We start from the raw sequence: 25,051 nt of genomic DNA, 5'->3' as shown, positions 1-25,051 counted from the left end.
ATGCAGTGTCACAACCATCGGGAACAGAAGGCTGCAATATTTGCTTTACACTTCAGCTACCGGAAGCCTGCTAATAGGCTTTAAGATGACTGTGTGTGTGTGTGTAAGAAGCTTAGTCATTTCCTTTTATTTATTTTCGACTCGAAAGACGTCATTAGAGTTTATTATTAAAATTGTTGTTTCTAAAAGAGTTGTTAATTCATTCGATTCGACCACCGTCAATTAAATCATAATTACACGAAAGTAAACAATCTAATTCCGTTCATCTTATGACAGATTCACTGATCACGTGTAATTAAAAGTGGTGCAAAAAGAGGATTAGAGTTAAAAGTCAATTACCTTTATCCGGATGCACAAATATACTTTTCTTAAAATATAGTTGACATTTTAAGTGGAAGCTCTCGCAATTAGATCTTTCAATTAATTCATAGACGACATGCAAAATATACATAAATCGTGCACGTCAAAACGATCTTTAAACGTACGTAGCTCAGTGCAACGTTGACCAATCGGTCAACGGTCGATAAAACTTTCAGCATACATACAAGATATCGACATCTACAAAACACATTTTTTAAATTATCGTTACAAGTTCAGATGAAAAATATGTTTCTTCTATCGATCGTATTTGCTGATAATAAATTTTTGAATGTTTTCCGCGCAACGGTTCGATCGTTTATTACGAATTATAAAGCAACTTTGCTAATTGTCAAACAAAATCAACGTTTCGATCCTAGTTTCGATCTTTTTCAAGATTTATTAGAATCGCGTCTGTAAGGCGCGAGAAAGTTGAAAAAACATTTTCTAAATTTCTTATAATTTCTAACAGCAATCAAAACAAATTTTTGATTACTCATTCTCTAGCAAACTAGGTGGTCTGACATCTTGAGGAGATTCAAGTCTTTCGGACCAATTTTAAAAAAGTTATGCGATTATTAAAAGTGAGAAGAAGAAGAAATAGAACACGTGTGCCCGTGCACTTAAATGGACACGCACAGAAGCACGTGTACGTGAAATACATGCACAGTATTTACATACACGTGAAATAGGTATCTCTAAAAACGAGTGAACAATTTTTTCGCGTCGATCGTAAACCACGAAACGCGCAATAATAATAAACGTCGAGGCATTTGTCTCGGAGTGCATTGAACTCGGCGTAAAGCTTCCTTGAAAAGCGGCGATACTTCAGGCTGCCTAAACGCGTGCTTCTATTCGTGCGCATCCGGCGAAGTTGATTACAGCTCGCTCGCAGAGTTATTTTCATTCCGTTGAAAAAAACACTGTCCAGTTTCTCTGAGCATAAATCTCGAATGCAAAGTGCGGATGATCGATTTACGTATAAATCAGACGTTACATCAGCGTCCAATACCGTTTTAATTGGATGCGGAAAGGTCGTTAGGAGACACGGCGATTATGAAAAGTATGTTTTTATTCGTAATAAACGTATCCTATAAAATACAACGAACAGTACACGCCTGCTTGTGTTCCGCAGGCTGCCTTTTATTTTTTGTAAATGTGATGGTTCCTCGGATCGGGATTCGACCATCGCTACTCCGTACATATACATTATATAATATATATATTATATAAACGCGTATATAATTTATATCCCATTCATGTAAATATATAGAAACGTATTTCCAAGTATTAAAGTACATTTGTCGAGTCGGCGTCTAGTGTGTATAGTACAATTACGTATAAAAGAAAACGAACAGGCTTACGGAAAAAGAAGAAGACACGGTATCCGCCGATCGCTTCGCGACGCTCGATACTGTCTGTGTATGCACAGCGACTCTTATAATACTCGGACACGCTTAGAAAGACAATAACTCTTTTAATATTTAATTTTTTCAGAAGTTAGAGCAATCAGTTTACAACACGATGTGAAGAGATGTTTTCTCGAAAATTGTGATTTGTCGGAATTGTAGAGAATTTATAATTTTTTTAATGTGTTTCGAATGGAAATATCATAGATCGGAAGAAATGTTTAATTTTCCAGTTGAAGTAGCTCGGTGTGCAAAGGGTTAAAAATGTTATCATCTCTTTTAGAGCGTCCGAACATTGATGGAAGTCGCCGTATGCGGCCTCCGGAAAGCTAGCTCGCTACTTCCGCGCATGTCTTTTCTTTGTTCCTTGATTAGCTCTCTGCTTCTTCTGTTTGTCTCGTTTCGTTTGTACAAAAGTAGGCTCGTTTACAAAATAGAGGTTGATTAGTATTATAGAATATAACATGCTACCGTATAAGAGACACGTTAATTGAGAAGAGTTACGACGAACGTGAAGCTACAGCCCGTCCGCGTCTGTCGACGAAACTGTAAGCGCGCGCGCGATTCAAGTTGGCAAGATGATTTGTTTGTCGATCTGTATCGTAACTCTCCTGCGTCGTCAAACTCACAGCCATAGGTGGTTAGAACAGAAATTTCTGATCGCTCGCGAAACGTTTATCAATTAAGGCCTCTTATTCCTGGGAAAGTGGAAGCCGTTCCCATGAAAACGTGCATCCGGGACGCACTGCGCGTGCACCCTGCTACCTTGTCTAGTTAAACGCATAATTAAGGACGAAATGGTACCCTGAACAAACGCCATATTCGCGCTAGTTGCTGCGTCGTCGTTATAAAACTAATCAAATCGAATAAATTACGATGGGTTAGATCTCATGGATTACTCGGCCCATTTGCCTCCGTAGACAAATGAGCAAATTCCTCGCGGCGACAAAACGTTTGTTAATACACGTTCTAACGCGTCGCATTCCGGAGATTGTCGATTTTTCGTTTTTACAAATTTGCTTGTGTTCTACATCGATTCATACACTTTTTGTTGCAGATCATCGGGAAAGGTCTACCGCGCAGTCTTCAGTTTCCAACGGAGGAATAGATAGGCAGCGATTCGGAGAACCAAGAATATCAACAGCAACGCGAGAATGTCCAGCGTGAAGTCCGCGTCCAACATGTCCAACTCTTCCAAGGTCGTTTCCGGGTTTTTAAAGTGGCAGTACACCTGTGAATCACGGTGATTAATGAGAACGAAACCCTGGAGCTGTTAATCTTCGTCAGAGTGCGTACAATTTGTATTTGATGCAGTAATTTTTGAAAATATTATTTGAAAGTAGTATTTTTATATATTAACTTTATCAATTTTTAATATTACTGCTGAAAATAATGGTTCGAATTCGAATGAATGGTTTCTCAAAGTATTGTAACAATGCAGAAATACTATTTTCTTCAACCAAAATCAAATCTAAAATATTAAACAGTATTTGAAACATTTGTTTGGCCAAATAATGTCCACCTCTGATCTTCGTCCTCTTACCAGAGCACGTGTCAATTACGAATACATACCTGGAAACATTTCAGCTTTTCCCGACCGAAGGAGTACGTAGCCAGCGCAGTGCCCTCGAACCCGTACCTGATATAACTCAGGTAAGTGATCCACCTGAGGTACACGGGAATGGCGTCAAAGCTGACGAAGAAACCAGAGAACAACAGGAACGGCACAGACATCACTGGCGCCAGGAATACACCATTTTGCACATTCATAGCCGCTCCGACAACGAGTCCAACCGACTGTGCGACGAACGAAATTAGCAAACATGTTCCCAAGAACATACTGAATCGCATCATGTCTGCCGGCTGACTTGTCATGAAGTACACGATCGTCACGTATAACACGCAAAATATAGCCTGCAAAATAAAACCGTTCAAATGTTGTTCCAGATTCAAAGTTTATTCTCGTTCAAACTCTGTCCTCACCTGGAACGGTATATCCGACACGGTGATCGCCAGGTAATAAGACTTCAGCGAGTACCATCTGTTAAAGTTCTCCTTGAGAAGCACCGGCAGCTCCAGTGGGACTATAAGAAAACGGGATCATTAATCGAAAGTGTAAAAAAAGAATAGTACGAAGAATAATTCTGAAGAACAACTTACAAGACAGAATCGTGATTGTCATAGACGTGTACATGAGGAACAGCATGTTGAAGAAGAGGAACCCGAGGTTGCTAAGTACTTTAGCGCCATCATTACCGATGTCATAGTACAACGCACCGATCAGGAGTCCTACCAGTATGTGAGCGAACAGTCGAAGGTACATGAGCGTCTGGAAAGAAAGATTTACATCAGTCCACCATTAAGCTCTCATCTTTAAACGTATGTAGCTCATTGCAACGTTGATTTTGATCAAACTTTCTGTACGCCTCTTTAAAAGAAGTCTCAAGAAGCGCGCGTCGATCCTTGAATCATGAAACTCACCCAATCCCTGCGACTGAAGAGCAAAGTCCTCTTCAAGACGATCCAGAACTGCTGGTACTCCGACGTCGGATATCTTTCCGGAGTCGTCCCAGTGATGGAGTCATCGAGCAACGCTGATTCCGCGTTGTCTTTCTTGTCCACGTCCATGGAGATCACGACCTCAGCTGCAGAAAGTTGCAATTAACGTACGAAGTTAATCATTTACAAACAAGTAAATGATCTACGTACCTTGCTTCGCGATATCGTTGTTCGCAAACGTAGGAATGAGACTCCTGCTATTCGTCATTTTCGAATTGTTCTCCTGGAACTTCTCCTCCAAATTCTTCACGTCGTTCTTGTCCTTCGACTCCGCGTTCTCTGCAGCATTATCTTTTTGGAACGCTTCGGTGGGTTCGTTGTTCAACGGCTCGGGTTTGCTTTCAGGAAACGGGTGACCTTCTCTTATATCGTACTTGCCGTTTTGGATAGCGTTCACCAGGCTCTTTATGTTGTCTCCGTACTCTCCGCAGGATACTTCGATGACTGTGGATAGAGTTACCGAGATCAGTATCGTCTTGCATGCTTGCGATGCGTATACAATGAAGGAGATTAGAAGCTTTTAGATACTGAATTTTTGGTTCGCGACTCACTGAAGGAGGCTGGGTTGTGGTAGCTCGGGCAGTTCAGGTTTATATTTCGCAGGAAGGGAACCAGCTGTGACGTAGACCCTTGGTAGACACACTGTCCGTCTGCCAAGGTGTACAGAGCATCGAACATTTCGAAAAGCCTGGCGCTCGGCTGATGAATCGTGCAGATTATTGTTCTTCCTCCTCGAGCCAGAGTCTTCAGCAGTGAGATGCATTGGAAGCAGGACGACGAGTCCAGACCACTGAAAAAGATTTTCATTCATGTTATAAGCAGACAGCGAATTTTTGATGCATTTATGGCAAAAATAAGTAGGTACCGTTTGATACAGTGAAAACATTAGAACAGTTTCAAAATACTGCTAGATCATTTTCAGCCTATTGAACACACTAGGAGGAAAATCAATTTCTATTTCACTCCAGTTTGTGGCAATGCAGTTGGACAATTTTTATTTTGCGTGAAGATGCACAGCTGTAATTTTCACAGAAAATTCTTCTGGTACATAGAACGCTTCCCAGGGCAGAATTTAGGGAAAGAAATAATGAATAATTTCAGTATGTAAACTGTTCCCCTCAGCCCTATCGCGACATTGTAACCACAGCTTGTATAACCGGTTATGTGTATCTTGAAAAATTTCATCCTTATTTGTCACAGAGAGGCCGGCCATAAGACCCATCGAAATTCGGGCTTGCGGGAATACGCGGCGACCTTGTATTGCAGAATCTTCAGAGAAAGCATCGCGTGCTTCGATAATAATTTAATCTGCGCATTGGTCTGCACTTTCTCCGACGTGTTCCCCTTATCATTCGACAATTTAAGGTTTAAATTCGAGATTGTTGAATTAAAATCATTAAGGGAAGAAGTAACTATCATCAATCAACTGTTTACAGGAATGGCAGAGAAGCAGGGATCGTCTCAAATCGCGAATCCGACGAGTCACTTTCCGAGAGAGTGGAAGAACTTGAAGAACGATTATTTACTGACACTGACCGTGTCTGAGTTATATAAAAGCCTGAGACGGGTTTCTCCGGCGCCAGTGAAAGTAAATGCAAATATCGCCGGCGAAGAAATGGCCGTGTGTCTAGCTGACAACGTTCAATCATGTTCGGTACTAAGGCAAAAGCATTTTAAATCGACTTGCAGTTTCGTAGAAACTCGTAGGAGAAGGGACGGCGAAATCTGAGAATTTTTTATCGTTGTTGCGAAGTTTGCGAAGCTTGTTTTCGCTCGGTTTCGTTCCATTGCGCCACGGTGCACGGGGGCGTGCAGAAGCGTAGCGGAAACACCCGTTGAATCGCTTTCTTCAGGTGCATCGAGCTAAAATTATAACTTGCGACCGCCGATCGGCTTCGCCAAGTTCTGCGCGAGCGGGGATCACGCGAGGTTGCACAACGGAATCAAACTATGAGTGCAGCGACGCGTTCCGAGACTCCTAGCGCTCCCAATTGCCCTCTGGAATTGGGTATTTTCCAATTAATTAATTGTTTACGTTCTTCTCACCTGGTGGGTTCGTCGAAGAACATGATGGGCGGGTTATTCACTAATTCAAGAGCAATGGAGAGCCTCTTCTTCTGTCCACCGCTGAGGTTCGAGGTCATGGTGTTAACATGCTCCGAGAGACCTAGAGTCTCAAGGATCTCCTGGATCTAAAGAAACGAAGTAATAAAACATTCCGTTAGCGAGTTACACAGTTCTCCCCTTTTCGCTCGAACAGAAGTTTTTCTAGAAGAACGGCCGTGAGCCTGTTGTCTGTAGAAACCAGACAAGAAACTTAATGCGAACGTACCACTTCCTCTTTCTCCGCTTTGCTAACGTGGGAGCCGAGTTTGAGGTTCGAGGCGACCTTCATTGCCTCCGCCACCGTTAAGTTCGCGTGGAGCTGATTGTCCTGCATGATGTAGCATGAGAGCTTCCTGAAGGCACTAAGGTTCCTCTCGTGGCCGTTCATCGTGATGCTGCCTTCCACGCCTGACCACCTAAATCAATCGAGAAATCAATCATTAAATCCACCTAAATTATAATCTATATAAATAAAAATCAAATGCTGTTCGTTGGTAAGCGCATCACTTGAGAATGGCTGGACCGATTTGGCTAATTCTTTTTTTAAAATGTTCGTATTAGTCCGAACTAGGTTATAGGATAAGAAAACTTGGAAAAGCATCACGGAAAAATGGAAAATTCGGGAAAAACTAAAAGTGCTGTTAGAATCATATTTCAATACAACAAAAAAACGAACGTCGTAGCTTTTAATCAATATTTCAATAGAAATTTGCATTGTCGACATTATAAACATTCGGCAGTTAGTCAATTTCGATTACAATAACAACCCTACTCGTGAAGCTCGTGATTTAATAAATAAATCCCGAGGCACTCGGAAAATTATGATTTTAATGTCTGAGAATGTTGGAATTTTCTGCTGCATCATGCGAGAGGACACTATTCGACGAGGCTGAAGTGCAGACTCCTCGAGCAGGGAAAATGTCTCGGGCCGTTGGCCGATTTCTTTTTTCGTTCGGAGCGATGTCGCAAGAGAAATAATTACTGCAGTCTAATCCTTCTTCGTTCGTCACAGAGTTCGTTTAGAAAGTCTAGGCGACCACGTGTAGCCAAAACGTGGTTGCGAAAGGATTGTGTAACGATATGATCCACAAAGAAAGCGAAATCACCGAGAAGAAAGTGAAAGCGCACGGTTGTTCCGAGAATCGAGACAACCGGAAATTGGGAATATTTAGCAAACGTGATCGATGCAGAAGTGTTGTGCTATCGGCGAGGAACAGATCGCAGTGACTCACTTGTATCCGGTGAGGATGTTCAAAAGCGTGGACTTTCCCGCGCCGGATGGGCCCATGATGGCCGTCAGCTCGCCTGATCGCAGACGGCCGCTGACGGACTTCAGGATTGCCTTCACATCTGAAAAATTAAGATTGCATTACTTTATTTGCCGGGAATTTTCGAATAAATCGAAGTTCGTGGGGTGAATGCCTTCGATCGATTGACTATTGTAATTCATTTCAAACAGTTCGCGACTAGCGGTATACTGTTGGACCAAAGAACACGCAAATGTTGCTGAATGGGAATGAAACAATAAAGTCTCCGATTGTAATTGACCTTCTATTGATAAATATGATTTATGATTCTAGACGTATGACCCTGGGATGAGAGGGTAATTAAAGATTATTCTATAATTACACTCGAACAAAAGTGATAAATCTGGGTGATGGGACACATTCCTTGCTGCACAATTAGTGTGATCCGCGAGCATTGTGGAATACCGACGGGAAACGTCAAGTACCATAATTATTTATGCGTATAGAAAATCCCACTTGCATCCCTTCAGAAAGCGATTCTTGGGAAAATTTTTAAATAGGAAATGAGCTACGCTCAGAAATTAATCGGGGATTACTCGATATATTTTCGCGATCGACTCGCGCATTCGCGGATCTAGGGGGGCGAGGGGGTGATTGAAGATTATTCTATAATTACATTTGAACGAAAGTGATAAATCTGTGTGATGGGGCACATTCCTCGCTGCAGATTTGTGGAATAACGACGTGAAGCATCAATTAATTATTTATACATGTACAAGTTCCAATTTTCATCCCTTCAGAAAGCAAAATTTGGGGAAATTTAAAAAAATACGAGCTACGTAAAAATCGCAAGAAAATGTGGGAAATTAATCGGGGATTATTCGATATATTTTCTCGATCGTCTCGCGCATTCGCGGATCTAGGGAGACGGGATCGAGCGGATTCTGACCTTCTGCAACTACAGTAATTATGTACGTCGATCCGACGATTATTCCATCGCGTGACAAACAACACAACGAAAAACCGTGGCTGGGGATCGACGGAAAAACGCCGCCGAGAGATCGCGAGGTTATCGAAGCTCGGATTTTCGCGAGCGAACGAACAAGAACAAAGGAGAATTCGAGTCGCAGAAAGAACAGAGCACACGCGATCCTCTTCTTCTACATTGCGAGCCACACTTTGGCCCCGAGAGCGGATATCGCTGAACAACGTAGCTTCTCTTATCGCAGAAATTGCGAATTGAAATGCTGCCTTCGATTCTCATAGCCTATGACATTTATCAGATTACCGTGCGACTGTTGCGTCGCTCTGTTCTAGCAATAATATAATTGACAATTCGAGTGACTTCACGTGTGTCGAGCGTTACGTGACAATCCTTTTTTGTCATCACTGGATTGCGGATTTATGCAATTTTTTATTTTTACAGGCCAATTTCAAGAAAGTGGGGGCAAATGAAATCTTACTTTCAATGGTAGCAGCCTTTATAGATCGGAAGTGAATAAAAATCGTATTGATTTCTGCAGAATTTTATAATATTGCATTTTTTGACAATTTTTAGAAGCCATAAATGCATAAAGATTCGACATAGTTATCTAGTCTGATAACAGGAAACAAATCGTTAAATTTATTGAATTCATTTAGTTTAAATGTAATTTTTAAATTTCCTCTTGAAAGGGATGATTCCCAAGGTCACTTCGACGAAAAACACGGGCCAATCAGCGCACAGGTCTCGTTGAGAGCGGATTGGTCGAGCCGAAACCGTGTTTTTCGTTAATAACTCGTCAACGAAGCCACGGAGAGTATTTTCGCAAAGGGAAAACTTGCTTGAAGTGACCTCAAGAATTATCTCCTTCAAGAAAGTACAACATTTTCGTAGTAGATAAGCTGTATTGATCAACTTCAATAATTTCCCGCAGCTCAACTGCAACCATTCGCTGTTTCCCCAACATTGTTGACTGCGAGATTAGCGTATTTATCGCTGTTTAGCTAGTAGCACTCAAAAAGCAGAAATTATACCGCGATAACAGACTGTCCGACCGGAAACGACGCTCGACGCTGACTTATTTCGTGTCCCAGTTAACGGAGACAGAGTTCACGCACCTCATTTCCTTTCACATTCGCGACAGAGTTCGCGCCGGGTATTTCAGCGGCGAGAGGTCGGCGTGGATTGAATTTCGAAGGCCCGGGCAACATATCACGCATGGAATCGAGGCAATTATAACTATCGGGGCTGATGGAATGTCCTGGTAGCGACGGCGTTGGTTCCTGTTTCGTAGTACTCGGAGCACAGGTTGCCCTCTGAGGCAAAACTACAAATCGTGAACGGTGCCACACCTATTGGGTTGGAAAGAAAGTTCGTAGCGTTTTTAAATTAAGAATCGAAGATAAAATTAAGCTATTTATTCATATGTTTATTCAATAACACGAGAGGAAATATGTTATTGAATAAATCTATGAATAAAAATCCGAGTTTTAGCTTTCAATTTTAATTTACAAACGCTACGAACTTTCGTTCCAACCAAATATTTAAGACACTTATATGGGACAGGATCAGACAGATCAAGTGTCTCCTTCCTTTGACGTCAGCAGCCCCGAAACGTTGCCCCTGGGTCAATGCAGGGCACAATGCTGGCCAAAGAGCAGTACATAAATGGCCGACTTACTGACAAACCCTAATTGCCGTGAAATTGTTAGGCCAATTTGAACACCTCTTTTGTCGCTCGATGAAGAGGTTGACACTTTCGTCGACACTTTCATGTCCGATCAAAATTGTCTACATTGAAATCCTTTATGCAAAATAAAAATGTGCTGCATTGATTTTGCCAAGACAAAATAAAAATTGATTTCATCCCTTAACGACTTTGTTGCATTCAAAACAACGATATTCTTAAATGTTTCTAATCCTTCACTGTTTTACATTTCACCCAACCAATTTCTTCATAAATGTGAAATCTTCATAAGCAGAGGAGCCAATGTATTTTTTCCTTTATAAACATTATGGACAGCGGATCTTCATGCAAAATAAAAATTCTCCACCGGAATTGCAGCACTCTGGAGTGACATTCAAATTTCTTTTCTTCCTCAGTACGTTTAACAGGTTGAAAATAATGCAACAGTATGTTTAAATTCTACCGATGTTGTTGCTATTTATGAGGAGACAAAACCCTATGCTAAATGCTGTATCAACGGGATCTTCAAGATCCAATTCGAGTGTTTCCTGCGGCGGTATCTTGGCAAAACGAAGAAGCTTTATCTCGTGGCCAGCGCCGAGTCAGTTCAGATAAGTGGGAACAAAGCCCGGTCTTTTCGAATTATCTGCACCATTTTTTAAAACCAACAATAACGACGTTGACTTGACTTGGACACAGAGTTGCCCCCTCTCCAACGGAGCGCGCCACGTGACCGGACGGAAGAGTGGGGGATTAGCGTCTTAATCCGAGGACTCTGCGAGTCTGTGACGAAGATCGGAGAGCAGCGTTTTCCATCGAGTTCTTTGGAAACCGTGATGGCCGCAACCGGTCTTACAAAATCTCGGTCAGTAATTCCATTCGCCGGAGCGGCTCGTCTACGCTCCACAAACTGCGTAGAAAGTTCCCTTAGAGGATCGCGATGGAACGGTGCACCATGATCAAAATGATCTTCCAGGTTGCACCGAATGAAGATTTGAAAGTGCTTTTTATTTACAAATTTAGTTACAAATAATTATTTGAAATGGGTGGTGACACAAAATAATAGTGAAACAAAATGGGATGAATTATCTGTGGTCTTATCCAGGGAGATAATTCGGACTAGATCGCAGCGGCCCTGTTCTTAATGAGACATCGTTGTTAATTGCTGGGAAATTAGTTTCTCTCGCTATCGGCCGGCCGGCGCATGACGCAGTTTTCTGCGCTTCTGTCCTTTTGTCTCGTTATCCAGCTGGTTACACACCGATAAAGAGTGCACCGGGAGATGCATGTGCATATCGCAACGCACAGATGCAGCACGCGTCCCTATTTTTCCCGGTGGATGCCATTTACTTTCACTTTGTGGTCAATGTCGATGGAAACCAGCTCCCACAGCAGAGATACAACCGGGACCGAAAGAGATCGACGCAATTCTGCCATTAGAACTCGGTCGAATATCATCAGTATACTCAGAGCGTTTGAATACTCTGAAGTGTTTATCAGTTTGTAAAATTATAAACCGAACACGAAGTTTGAACACATGAATAATCAGCAGCCATTTAAAGTAACATAAACGAACATGATTCAGACCCGAGAATTACTTGAAAAGTGAGTCAACTTTAATGGTAATCTTGGTCATGAATAAGCTGTAGGTATTCGTGCAAAACATTGTCAATTTGTTAAACCGATTAGCAGTCGAAATACATTTCTATGAAACTCCTGTTTCTTGCAATCAGTGCGCAAGATTTTTACAACAATATTCACATCAGTCATATTCAATCTATTTAATCTAGAATGTAACATTTCACAGGATTTACTACCACAGAATGTAATATTTATTTGATTCCACTTCCTCGAAGTTCATTTGGAGAATTGCAAATCGCATAAACATCCGCAGTTTAGCCACAATTATTCTCTAAAAGCAGATTTCCATAACGCATTCGGCAAAAATGGATGAAGCAACACGCCGGCATTTTACGCAACCATTTCCGATATCGCACGATGCAAGAAATGCGCACAGCCTCGCGTTCGGTAGACAGTATTTACTTTCTTCTGGGGGTGGAGCCGGAAATTCGGGTTCGGATCGGGAACCCGAATCCGATAAAATCGGATTTTACTCTTTCTTCGATCATTATTGGACTAAATAGTATGTAATTACTAGACTGCGGATCTTAATGCGTGTAAATTATGCAAATATGCATGAAAAATATGATTCAGAACTAATACAAAGGGATAGTTAACATAATTAACATAATGGGTGCATATTTATATTTGCTCCAATAGCGTTGTGGTTGACACATTTTCATCGCTTAATATCCTCGCGAGTTTAGATATTTCGCATAAACCAGGATTCTTTTTTACCACTGCATCTATTTTAACACGAATTTGAAATCAGCATGGAAAAATCTACCGAAAATGGTTTAGCATGTTAAAAAAAAATTTTTCCGCGCGTGGTATTGGAAAAACCACAATTCTCTTGAAATTGTGCAAGTTTAACGAATTTTCTCAAGGTTAAAAAACGTTCGTACCATAATATTCCTATTTTTCCCATATTCTGCAAAGTTTCAGGTTTAATTTAAAAAAAATTTCATCGCTCTACCTCATTCCTATCGAAAGTTCTTTGATTTTGAAGTGGGTTTCGTCCAAATTGCCCATTGTGCGCCGCGGGGGTTGGTGAGCGAAGCGAACAGGGGGCGGAGCCCCGTAGTTTAAAATAAAATAGGTTTCATACAATGCGATGCTCTGTTTTCTCGATGTAGATTTTTAAAATTTCATTTCATTTACGTAAAAGACGAAAACATTGACAAATCTAGAAGAATGCGTATAAAGTCAGATTCAGGAACCACCCGACCCGCGACATACACTCCCGAAATTCCCGGGTACCCGAAATTTTCCCTAGTAAACAGTAATTTCTAGGGGTGTGCGAGTCGAGTCATTACTCGGTCTGTCGAGGCGAGTTGAGCTAATTGAAATCGACGAACTGTTTGAAAAAAATGCGAGCTACATTGACAAGATCAAACGGATCGCATATTCGAACCCTCGTAAACCTCGATCTACTTGAAAATGAATTTTTAGCTCGAGATTTTTCCAATTACTCGGATACAGTAAAGTCGCGATTCTTGTCAAACAGCCTGTTTTCTGCACGGTCGATTACGTGCGTTACGCTCGGTAACTCAAAAGCTAAAGATCTATTCGAGCTGAAAATTCAGTTTCGATTAGATCGAAGTTCTACGGGGGTTCGAATATTCGAGCCGTTTGATTTGTTCAAGCAGCTCGCATTTTTTCGAACAGTTCGTCGATTTAAAATTGAATCGAGCTTAGCTCAGCTCGTAAATTAGCGTACTCGCACACCCCTAGTAGTTTCCCAAGAAAGGTAACGATCGTGGAATACTCACTGTTCTTGCGTCCCTCCCGCACCTTGTAGATCAGATCGGTGAACGCTAGATCCACAGGCGGCCTCTTCGGCAAGTGGGTGATCGTCTTCGGCTGTATCGGCACGATTTGCAACCGGGTTCCCGAACCCTTCCTGGGTTGCAACAAAATCTCATTGGTGTTATCCTCGCGCGAGCAACTCCCTTCAAGCTTCATCTTTAATCGTTACACTTTGTAACAGTCTCTCTCTCTCTCTCTCTTTTCCTCTCGCGAACTTGATCCTGATCAGTACAACTTCTACCACCCTCTGTTCACGGGATTATTGCGGCTTGTGCGAACTGCAGTCTCGGCGGCGAATAATCGTTTCGTTTCAATCATCGCCTGGAAAAATCGCAACAACCAGCAACGTCAGATTTGTCGAGTTTAACGCGATTCTTTTTTAGCGGGATCATCGGAGATTTCCTCGCGGGAATGGGGAAAAATACCGATTGATTATTTCTGCTGATTCAGTGTAACGACGCGATCAGCTGTCGTCCAAAGCCGCGTCCGCGTTGGGCAACTTTTGGATCGTGTAGATCGATTCGTGATTTGAATAGTTAGCTGTCTTAAAAGTTCTGGGAGGGTGAACTAATTTATTTCGCTAAATAAAAATGGAGATCGTCTGTCAACTTTCCTTTGTAGAGCGCAATCATTTGCTAAAAATTTGATCAACATTGAAACAGATATTTCCAATTAAATTGTAAAGTTTGCGTATCGATTTGATTTTTTCTCCGACAATTGCGACCGTGGTTGGAGCTCCAAAGTTTAATTTTAACCAACCCCACCGCTGTTTCCATTAATTTTTATACAAATCAGCTCTATTGAGCAATGGTTCAGTTTTAACATGTGATCGCGGACGGACCTTCAAACTTTCATTTCAATTAAATCTCCCCCACCGCCGTTTTCATACATTTTTATACAAATCAGTTCTACCGTTCCGCGATCATTCGATTTTAGCAACGGTTGAATTTCAACATGTTTGCTTGCCAACTGAATTATTAATGTGGAATTATCAAAGCGACCAGGTCGTTCAACCAAAAGGCAAAACGCAGCTACCTCGGGTTGAACGAACAGAATTCCTCCGAATTTGGTTGACAGCGGTTACGCGGACGATGGTCGTTCGACCAAAAGTTGCCCAACGTAAACGAGGTTTAAATGTCGCGACTGTCGACACGGTTTTCCAGTATGGTAAACGTTTCTCCGCATTTACGATCTACAGCAGTGCTCCGGCGACTTAAGCACACTTCTTCTCACTTCATTAGGAGCGAGAACTGTTGACAGTCCCATCAGAGTGACGAAATGTTAGTGTACTGCAGGCGTACACGGTTATCTCAGAAATCATCGAAGTCACGACAAACCTTGCGGCGAACTTCCATATAAGGCGATTTAAAGATATTGTTTCAAAGGGTTCTAACATTTCCATGAGGAATTACCGAGCAAATTTATCTGTTTGAACATATACATTGTAAAAGAAGACTAGAAAGTAATGCAAAATGGTCACTTTCAGAGCAACTCGCACAGTTTCCGAGATAACACACTTGCACTGTGCGGTTCTCAATATTGAAACACATTTCGGTGCAACACTGTGGCGGAGGGGGTACCCGGAACGCCCACTTGCCGAAAGTGCATTTAAGCGAGCACTACTGTAGAGTCCTCAGAGGTGTAACAAAGTTTCGCGAATGCGAATAGCGATCTTACATGCACGATAACGTTGAATAAACGGAGCACAGCGTCGTGTAAAATCCTCGTGTGTTAAACTCGCGGCTACGATCGACGGGATCGACGCCGTATCGATCGTTCTGCGAGAATCGCGCCGATAACGAGTACGCGAGACGGGATTCGAAACGATCGAGCCTCGATGCTCGTTCCTCGGTGTCTCGAGACTGACTAACTGACTGACTACCATTTAGCTGCACCGCGGCCATCACCATTGACCGTCGCTGCTTTCCAGAGCGCTCTCTTTCTCTCTCGCGCTCCTTTCCTCTCTATCTGGTATCTCCTCGCTTCCTTCTTCCCACAATCCCCCTCTCTTTATCTCTATCTTTGTCGGGAGAACGGTCGTCGCGACAATGGAAAACGATCAACAAAATGAAAATTACCGGTGTGGCCTGTACTGTTTATTGCGAATCTCTGTTCTCACAGATACAAACAATTTAATTTCGCATGAATATCCGCTGTTACTAATGGTTTTGGGATTGTTACTTGGGAGAAAATTAGTCTTGCAGTCGTTCAAATACTTTTGTCAGTGGGCGAAACGTCTTTATCTTTAAAAATTATATGTTTTTTTATGCGAATGCTTAAATATCGATTAGAAACAAATCAAATTTCATTTCGTTTTTAAAGAAAGGCGTAACATTCATATTTGTTCGACTTTGTTTAAGATCTTCATCACGAGTGCGACTCGTTAAAATACGGCGAGATAATTGATAATTGTTTTGAGATTGTTATTTAAGAGAAAATTAATCTTCTAGTCGTTGAAATACTTGACTTCCAGATCGCACGAGAAGCACGATTGCGATTATAAAAATAGATAAAAGTTGATTATTTAGTTTGTCCCGATTCAGCCTAATATCGTTCAACGAGGACGTCGTTTCGGGCCCCCGTTGTTAACCAATGATCATTAAAGGCGCGGCAAGTGAGCAATTTCTCTAATGCCTGTCCCTTCCTAAACGAGCGCGTATAGGGTTCCTTCTTCGATGCTAGTCGGCATCGATTCCATCGGAATCGAGATAAAGAGACGCGGCGAACAGACTGGTCATGATAAAAAGTTGTCGTTGCCGAATTTACACGCGTCCAGCCACTCACACTGCTATCCAGAAGTGGTTAGACACTTGTGAGCTCTTAAAGAAATATGAGATAAACAGTTATTCCAAGGAAATCTGCTCGACGAATTTATGCCCATAATATTTCATCTTGCCGAACACTGGATGGCAAGCAAAAATTCCAGGAAGATCGAAACAAATATTCGGAATAGCAAAAAACTCCTTCCAGGTCGATCGGACACGAATAAATGTTAAAAATCGTCAAGCGACTCTTTCTTACTGCTTTCTGATAGCTTTGCTTCAGTGATCGATAATATATTTTCTTCAATTTTAATACAAAATTTGGCATTTTAAAATTAGTAATGCAAAGTCGATAAAGAATTCCAACTTCGATTGGAGTAGGAGATACGGTATAGTGCGTGCACCGAGCGCTGAATAGAAACGATACCTGCATGGCTTGGGAAAAACGACACTGTCATTGTGCTGATTAAAAATCCTATGCAAAGAAACGACTTGATTACAGAGCACATTACGTAGTTGGATCTATTCGAGGAAAAAATAACGCAATGCTTCTAAAGTGGGAATGAGAAGTGGCTCTGTGGGGCAGTGCTGTGGCCCCGGTCTAATCGGGAGCAAAAGGACCACGCCCACTGGTAGTCTAGACTGAGTCTCTAGCTCTGTCCACAATAAGTGAGAAGTAAATAAGCCGCGTCCACTCAGAGCATTCTATTACGTTCGAGGGAAAGTTCTGTTGTATTTGAAAGAAAACATTTGGACCAATTTATAAAAACGTTTTCGGAAGTTTAGCCAATATACGTATGTTTAACATTATTGAATGGTATAATTTCTATTATTTGCAACAACTTGCTGCCATTGCAAGCAAAATTACCTGCCTATTTAAAAAACGACAGAACTTCCGCTCCAACCTAACACAAGAAGAGAAGAGAAGACAGTCTCCCATCTACTTTCCTGTAATCCCATCAATCATTTTACCAGTTTCAACCTAAAAATTCAGAGTCACTGTTTTATAGATTCAGCCTGAACGACCGTGACGTCAAAGAAGCCTACCAAATCGCCGATTTCGCCTAGCGAATCCGCCGTTACCGGTTCGATGAATTTATCAGCGATCATTTACATGTTCCTCGGTGCTCCGGAAAACAATGGGTCGTTACGAATGTGTCTGGTCCGAATCGCGTCGCTTTGACGTGCGAGGATCGTCGCGTCACGTCTGATCGGCGTCACGCGTACGTGTCGGACCTAAGAAAGAGCGGAGAGTGGTTCATTATGGGCCCGTATAAAAGCGGCACGGTCTATTCATTAACTACTCCCCTACTATACCGAAAACGAACGACCACGTTCCGTTCGGTGTTGTCCACGCGTGGCCGAGTGGTTTAGCATCGTTGCTCCTGTTCTTGTCCAACAACTCGATCGCTACGCTCGATCCGAGATTATATGTAACAGAACAAAACGTTTCAAGACGATCGCTCGGACTTCCGGTCCGCGACGCGGCGAAACGTCGAGGCTCTTGCCGGTGTTACGTATGCACGCTGCATCGCATCATTATAATTCATTGCCGTTGTCCACACGTAACGACTCTTCTCATGCACGGCTGGAAAAATGCATTACACGAACCTCGCGGTTTTCCTAACTCGATCGAGGATGGCTACAGCCGGCTGGATCGAAGATTTTGTAGTGACATTTTTCCGGGAATGGAATGAATCATATCGATGTCTGGATAATGATTAGACTCCGGTTTTGATGCATTTATAACAAAAAAAGACTTTTTAAATGCACTAAAAAGGAGAAAATCATTTTTTCTTGGTTAAATGATTAACAATATTTTTCCCACTTTTAAGCAATTAGTTGAAAATATATTCTGTTATAAAATTAGTGTCGGAATAGATAGAAAAATTTAATATAAATTTAAATAAAATCATGACACTAAAGCGTGGAGCGACCACGAAAATTACGTCAACATAGTTTAGCGCTCCACGCTTTTATTTTTATAGTCACTAATGTCATGATTTTATTGAAATTTATATTAAATGTTTCTATCCGTTCCGACACTAATTTTATAACAGAAGAAATTCTGAACTAACTGCTTAAAATTTGGGGGAAAAATGTTATTAATCATTTAACTGGATTCGGTATTTTATGGAGAACAAGGGAAAATAAGTATTTTCTCCTTTTAGAGAATTTTAATATAAGCGTAGTTTTTTTATTTCAAACACGATATAATTTCAACTGTATTCAGTGGTTTAATTGACGATGAACGTTTCGGGCGCGAGGAAGGACAGCGTATGGGAAAGAAAGAGACGCGGAGAGTCGCGCTGTCCTCCTCTACGTTCGGCTCGGCCTTAGAAGCTCAAAAAGAAAGCGAGTTAATAAAAACGTGGTAAAAAATAGTGCATACATAAATGCAAACGAATCCCCCCGGGACTTGGCGTTTATAGAGGATTTACCGTACTTAAATTTCTCGATCCAGCTCACTGCGCGGCGCCATTGTGTCCGACGTATCGGTTCGCAAGAACAGTACATACTTATGTATGTATCTTCATCTAAACATTTCCCCGAAAATCGCGGACTACCAGGTAAAAATGCAGCGTGCAACGACTGCACACGCAGCTGCAAGGACACTCCACTCGCTTGTTAGTATGCGGTGAACCGATTCCGCACGTGCATGCGCGTGTCCACGTGTTCAGCGTTCCCTGGTCGGCCGCCATAAGTTCATTCGCAACACGGATAACTTGATAATTATTAAATGAATTTTTTATCGCGGAACAATCAAGGAAACGAGTAGCGTGTGTCCGCGAGCAAAAACGATTAGTAAATCTGATGCACGAGCGTGACATCACGATCCTCGGGAATGGGCGGTACGTTTCGATAAAAACCGCGAGAGATATAATCGATCCAGTATTTATGCATACACGCGAAGCTTGCGGGCCAAAGTTATGCAAAGAGCGTGGCGGTCCGCGCGAAAATCTTTCCACGATCTTCCGAGTAATGTATTGCATGTCACTTGGAAGAAAATACCGTCGATACGAGATATCGAGAGATGCCTCGCGAGGCTGGCCGGAATAAAGGTCGCTTACACAACCAGAAGCGCAAAGTCCGAACAGTGACTGTTGCTCGACAGATAACACTGAGATTTACGCTCGGCGTGTTCTTCTGGATCGTTTCGTATCGATCCGCTTGAAAATCGTTTGACACTTCGTCGAATCGATCCCGGACACTACCTGCATCTCGAAAAACTATAAACGGAAGAGAAAGTAATGCAACTCGTCGCGATAGCATAATCTCCTGTTCACGCGCGCCGTGGAGAATTATCTAGCTTATCTTTTAATTAAAAAGATATACCCCTCGGAATGTTAAACTAAATGATTCCTGAAGTTTTTTTTGTTGATAAACAGTGCGTTCGGCGGAGACCTCGAGTTCATTTCTACGGATATTTGTAAATCTGTGAATAGGAGATCTCTGAATAACATCGGAGAATGGAAATGCGATAAGTTCGCGGCTTTTTGTGTCATGCAAATCAGCTGTGCTCACGGGAATGATGATCCACGGTGAGAAATTCTCTGCATCGCGGATCAAAGTCCGGCGGAGAGCGACAACCAGCTGCGGAAACTCGTAGCCGAGCTCTTATCGGTCGATTTATCGAGCCACGATCGACTTTATCGCGGTAACGTCTAAACACTTTGGTCAAGGCTGAGATATAAACGAAAATACAAGCTTATTTTTTACGGAACCATCTCCCCGAATTTTTGTTCGTATCTACACTGCGGATTTATGCGTTTATGACGAATTTCAGTAAGCGATGCGTACGATACTAGAATTATCACAGTCTTGAGAAATCGTCAATCTTCAAACAATCATGATTTCGTTAAAACAAATAGTACAATAATAAAACTAGTCTTGTTTTAAAGCTTCAGACTTCTACTTTCAGCACCCAACATTCATTTTTCCCCGAGACATTCTCGAGCAACGCGACAGCTGGAAATTCGAAGACATGTTTTTCTCTCGAAAATGTATCAATTAAAGTGGCTCTAAAAAGATAGAACAATTTTTGTTAGAATTGAATCCTTCGCGGATTTGAAGATTGAAGTCTCCTCTTTCAAACGACATCAAAAAACGTGATCTACGATTTTTTCTAGGGATTTTACAGCGACATACACCATGACTGTTTTACACCTCTGAACGTGATCCTCGTTGTTGATCCATAGAACAGTGGAAAAAAATCGTAAATCAATTTCTAAGGACTCGTTGGAAAGAGGAGACTTCAATCTTCAAATCTGTGCAAAATTCATTCACAGAAAAAATTTGTCAATGTTTTTACAGAGGTTTGAATTTGTACAATTTTTGAGAAAAAAGGTATCCTCAGTTTCTCATTTGTTACATCACGTAAAAATATCTCAGGGTAAAAAGAACAATGGCGTGCGAAAGTAGAGTCTTCGAGGTTTAAAATGAGTCCAAGTTTATCGTCGTACGATTATTTTTTACGAAATGAGAACAGGTTGAATGTCGTCAATTCTCGGATCGAACGTGCATATCTGAGAAGTTGAGAGTTGGGGAATCTCATTAGAATGATTGAAGGAGGAAACAAATTTCCATTTGATTCCGGTATCTTGTTACTGACGCAAGCAATTTTTATTTCGCATAATGAGCCGCAGCCTACCGATATCGATTCACTGTCAATGCTGCGCCCATGACTGGGTTCTAAGGCCTCGAGTTGGTGGAAAAAGTCATTGAGACTTATTCAAAGTTTTATAACGAATATAGCTTTCGGTGCATAAAGACGATGCGGCTACGAGGTCATCATCGCGATCCATAGATCAGCCGTATCGCATGTTCAACCGTTTCTGTGCGAGTCGATGGATCGAAACTTACGCGGGATGTCTTACTTCGAGGAACCTGTTCTGTCAGTCATCGCTACTTTGCGCAACACATCCTCTAGGTACTCAAACAATCATTTTACATGATTTCCGGTTTTTCTTTACACGCTCTTGTGGCTCGTTTTGCGAGGGGAAATAAATTTTATTTTCGACTGGTTTCGACATTTGTTCTGGACAATTGTTTCACTGCACAGCAATTTTTATCGCCCCGAAATTCTCCAATTTGTTTGCGGAAGAAAAAGAATTTGCAGCTCGTGGAAACTGCTAGAAATTAGTGGAGTATATTTTTTGGTAAAATAGGCCTAAACCTTATTTTCTCTTCAATTGTTTTACTGCACGGCAATTTTTATCGCCCCGAAATTCTCCAATTTGTTTTCGAAAGAAAAAGAATTTGGAGCTCATAATTTTATTTTCGACTGGACTTACTTTTGTTAGTTGTACTGTGGGCAATGAGCATTTTTGACTAATTTAAAAACGATTATTAACGAAGCTTGAGGGCTGAATTATCTGCGAACAATACGGTCTCGTTTCCCTTCGTTAGCGTCGCGAGATCGGAGACCGTAAGGAGTAAAATCTTTAATATACAATTGGGGATAAAAACGCGACGCTAACGAGATAAACTCGATGTGTTGCATAAACTGTCGACTCTGTGGCGTACAATTAGAAATAAAAACGAGACGCTAACGAGGCTAACTGGTGTTCAATTAATGAGGCTTACCCTTCAGCGCAATTGTTGGTCGCTCCAACGTGGTGGTTCTGTTTTCCGTGTTCCACCATATCTGAAGCCGTTTTATCTTTCGGGACGGAGTTATCTCGTTATCGAGAAAGTAATTCGATCTTCTGAAAACAGAAAAACAGAGACAATAATTTTGTGGCAATTTTTAGTAATAGCTTTTGACAGAAGAATAAACCGGTTTCCGCGTGATTGTGTAATGTGGGATGTTACGGAGGAGCATAAGGATTCGCTATACCGTGAAAAACGAGACGGATGTTAGGGGACACGCATCGGAAAACGAGCTCTTTTCTTGCGACTCGAGCGTGGTCTGCATCAAGCGTTGCCCACGTGGAAACGTGGCTTCACATAATAACTCGGTGATTGTGCGTTTGAATTACGTGCTCGACGACGCTCCGCCATTCTCGGGCAGTGTAGGGTTACCGGGCGACCGGGATTGGCTCGCATGTGTTAAAAAAAAAGCGCACTAATAATTCTGACATAATACGACTTGACATCTTTTTTCTGTCAGTTTTTTTACTGCACCGCAATTTTTATCTCCCCGAAATTCTGCAATTTGTTTTCGAAAAAAAAGAATTTAAAGCTCATGAATACTGCTAGAAATTATTGGAGGTTTTCTTGATAGAATAGGCTTCGACATTTTTTACTTCACAGCAATTTTTATCGCCCCGAAATTCTGCAATTTGTTTTCGAAAAAAAAGAATTTAAAGCTCATGGAAACTGCTATAAATCAGTGGAGTATATTTTCTGACTAAATATGCTTTGACATCTGTTCGTCATCAATTTTTTACTGCTCAGCAATTTTTATTTCTCGAAAACTTCCCAATTTAAAAAAAAAGAAGAAGAATTTAGAGCTCAGGGCAACTGCTAGAAATCGGCAGAGTATATTTTCTAACAAAATAGGCTTTAACATTTTCTTCACGGTCTGAAAAATAAGAATTTGGCTTTAATAATAGTTTAATAATAGATCATAACAATATTTGGCCAGGATAAAGTATTATTTAACTTTGACATTATCTTCTCGTCAATATCTTTTTACCACTTGTTTGTGCTACGTGGTTTACGTTTCCTATAAAAAGCTAATAAATCGAGAAGCAAAAAGCGATGTTTGAACTAGCTTACTAGCGGAATGACAGTGTAGCCTCTTTGAAAGAATTTTTTGCGACTTCGTTAACGAGGGTAATTATATTCGGGAAAAAACCCATCTTAAAGAGCAACAACGTGAGACAATAGCCCCCGCGTAATCTCTTGACGTATTTCCTTTTCCCGAGTTGCTCATCGTCATCGTTTTTTAGTCGGCAACGAACCTGTCGACCTCGACAAGGTAGTATTTCAAGATTTAATTTCTAAGATGTACATAATCGTGCAAAAAACGATGCACGAACTTTGTTTGCTAGTACTTAATCCTCTCTCGTCCTGGGACGTTTAAAATTAACTATAATTAATATCAATCGCCAAAAATCTCGAAAATATCCTCCAACTTTACCGACCATCATTAATTAATGTCTCAATGAATCTCGTAATGAACTTTTTACGTTGCTACGCAAGCCACTCGTGAGAAGCCTCTTCTATAAATCTTCTATAAAGGTGTAACCTATCTAAAAACCTATTTTAATCTTGTCAATAACTGTGCTGTGTCGGGAAAGAGAGCAATCATGTTTTTCTGATAAATCCGAACACTTAAGCGACGCCGGTTTTTTCAGTGATTATGGTAATCTTCTAGATAACAACAGGAAACTAAAATAATTCTTGTAATTATATTTTTTAATAGAATGAATTAACTAATTTCTTGGTTAATGAATAGACAGCGGATTTGTTGTGCAAAATCAAAATGGAGTAAATTAGACATTTATTTTCTTTCGTAATATGTTGAATAGGTTGAAAACAATATAATAGTATTTTCAACTCTTTGCACTCGGAGCTATTTTAACTCGAAAATTTAATTTAATCTCCGACCTGTTTCCGTTCCTAAATGTTTAGTAATTGATTAGATACCGACACATTTCATAACGCAAACAATATTTCGAATACTGGCACAGCAACTTTTAGTCATAAAAATTTAGTCATTTTCGTCATAACCGCAAAAACCCGCTGCCACGAATCCAGGCATTGTTTCACTCGACTAATTTCAATGTACAAATCCCTCGGCCTTTATAAGTCCTTTAAATCCCATAAATCATTTAAATCCCCATTATCAGGCCCCAGACAGCTCAGCACAGATCAGTAAAAAGGAAAGTAGCGAATCGTCGTCGAGGAAGCCCCGGAGTAATGGTTGAACGTGGCGGGAAAGTATAATGTGTATGATCAATAAGGTGGTTCTATTCTTATCGATGGAGCACGGCTCTGCCGACGCACTCCGGTTGTTCTCATAGAATGCGTACGATGCACCGTTGCAGTTCTAAAAACCATTAGAACACAATGAATAAAACAAATGCGAACGCGAACTGACCAATAATCATAATCAACAACAAAGTCCTATTGCACAATCCTTGTTAATAATAATGGTTGTAAAAACAGGAGGTTATCGGACATACAATGCACGGAGCTCTAAAATTTATGGCACACGGCTAACCCGTACACTCGCCTAAATACGTACCGCCCGAGCTATAGGCGTGCGAATGATGCTCGGCGAGAATGATGCTCGGTCGCAGCGACGATGATATCGTTTTCGGGACAAGAAAACTCGGCATACCACTGTAGGAATGCCTGTCAACACGCGGCACGACGTTATGTCACTGAGCCGAACGATGCTCGACGACTGTTGCACGCCTAATCGCGGTCGCCGTTCCATACACGATCATCTAAAGAGATTCTACATGAACCGTTTACCTAACCAAGCAATACAAACAGCGGATTGGCCGCCGATAACGCGATCCAAGATCGAGAGCTTAATTACCCTTTCTTTATTTCAA

The 25,051-nt window shown here is 41.4% G+C and overlaps 1 protein-coding gene across 4 annotated transcripts; it reads right to left on the bottom strand.

Moving 5' to 3' along the window:
• Positions 1-1,411: 1,411 nt before the first annotated feature.
• On the bottom strand, positions 1,412-25,051 carry LOC143216776 (ATP-binding cassette sub-family G member 4). 4 transcript variants are annotated; one of them, XM_076440162.1, is made up of 13 exons: positions 24,736-25,051; positions 22,125-22,246; positions 13,740-13,870; positions 7,664-7,781; positions 6,658-6,847; positions 6,372-6,517; positions 4,877-5,115; positions 4,476-4,769; positions 4,248-4,411; positions 3,927-4,095; positions 3,750-3,850; positions 3,339-3,680; positions 1,412-2,997 (listed from the first exon to the last, which is right to left on the bottom strand). In XM_076440162.1, the coding sequence occupies exons 2-13, from the start codon at positions 22,181-22,183 to the stop codon at positions 2,839-2,841; spliced, it is 2,112 nt and encodes a 703-aa protein (XP_076296277.1). In that variant the 5' UTR covers positions 22,184-22,246; positions 24,736-25,051; the 3' UTR covers positions 1,412-2,838. The 4 variants fall into 4 exon arrangements, with proteins under 4 accessions (XP_076296277.1, XP_076296276.1, XP_076296275.1 ...); XM_076440161.1 differs by lacking the exon at positions 24,736-25,051 and having other exon boundaries at positions 13,740-14,097; XM_076440160.1 differs by lacking the exons at positions 22,125-22,246; positions 24,736-25,051 and adding an exon at positions 15,454-16,686 and having other exon boundaries at positions 13,740-14,097.

The sequence above is a fragment of the Lasioglossum baleicum genome, chromosome 16 (assembly GCF_051020765.1).
Source record: "Lasioglossum baleicum chromosome 16, iyLasBale1, whole genome shotgun sequence".
Classification (NCBI taxonomy): Eukaryota; Metazoa; Arthropoda; class Insecta; order Hymenoptera; family Halictidae; genus Lasioglossum; species Lasioglossum baleicum.
This window is presented reverse-complemented; position numbering and strand designations above follow the sequence as displayed.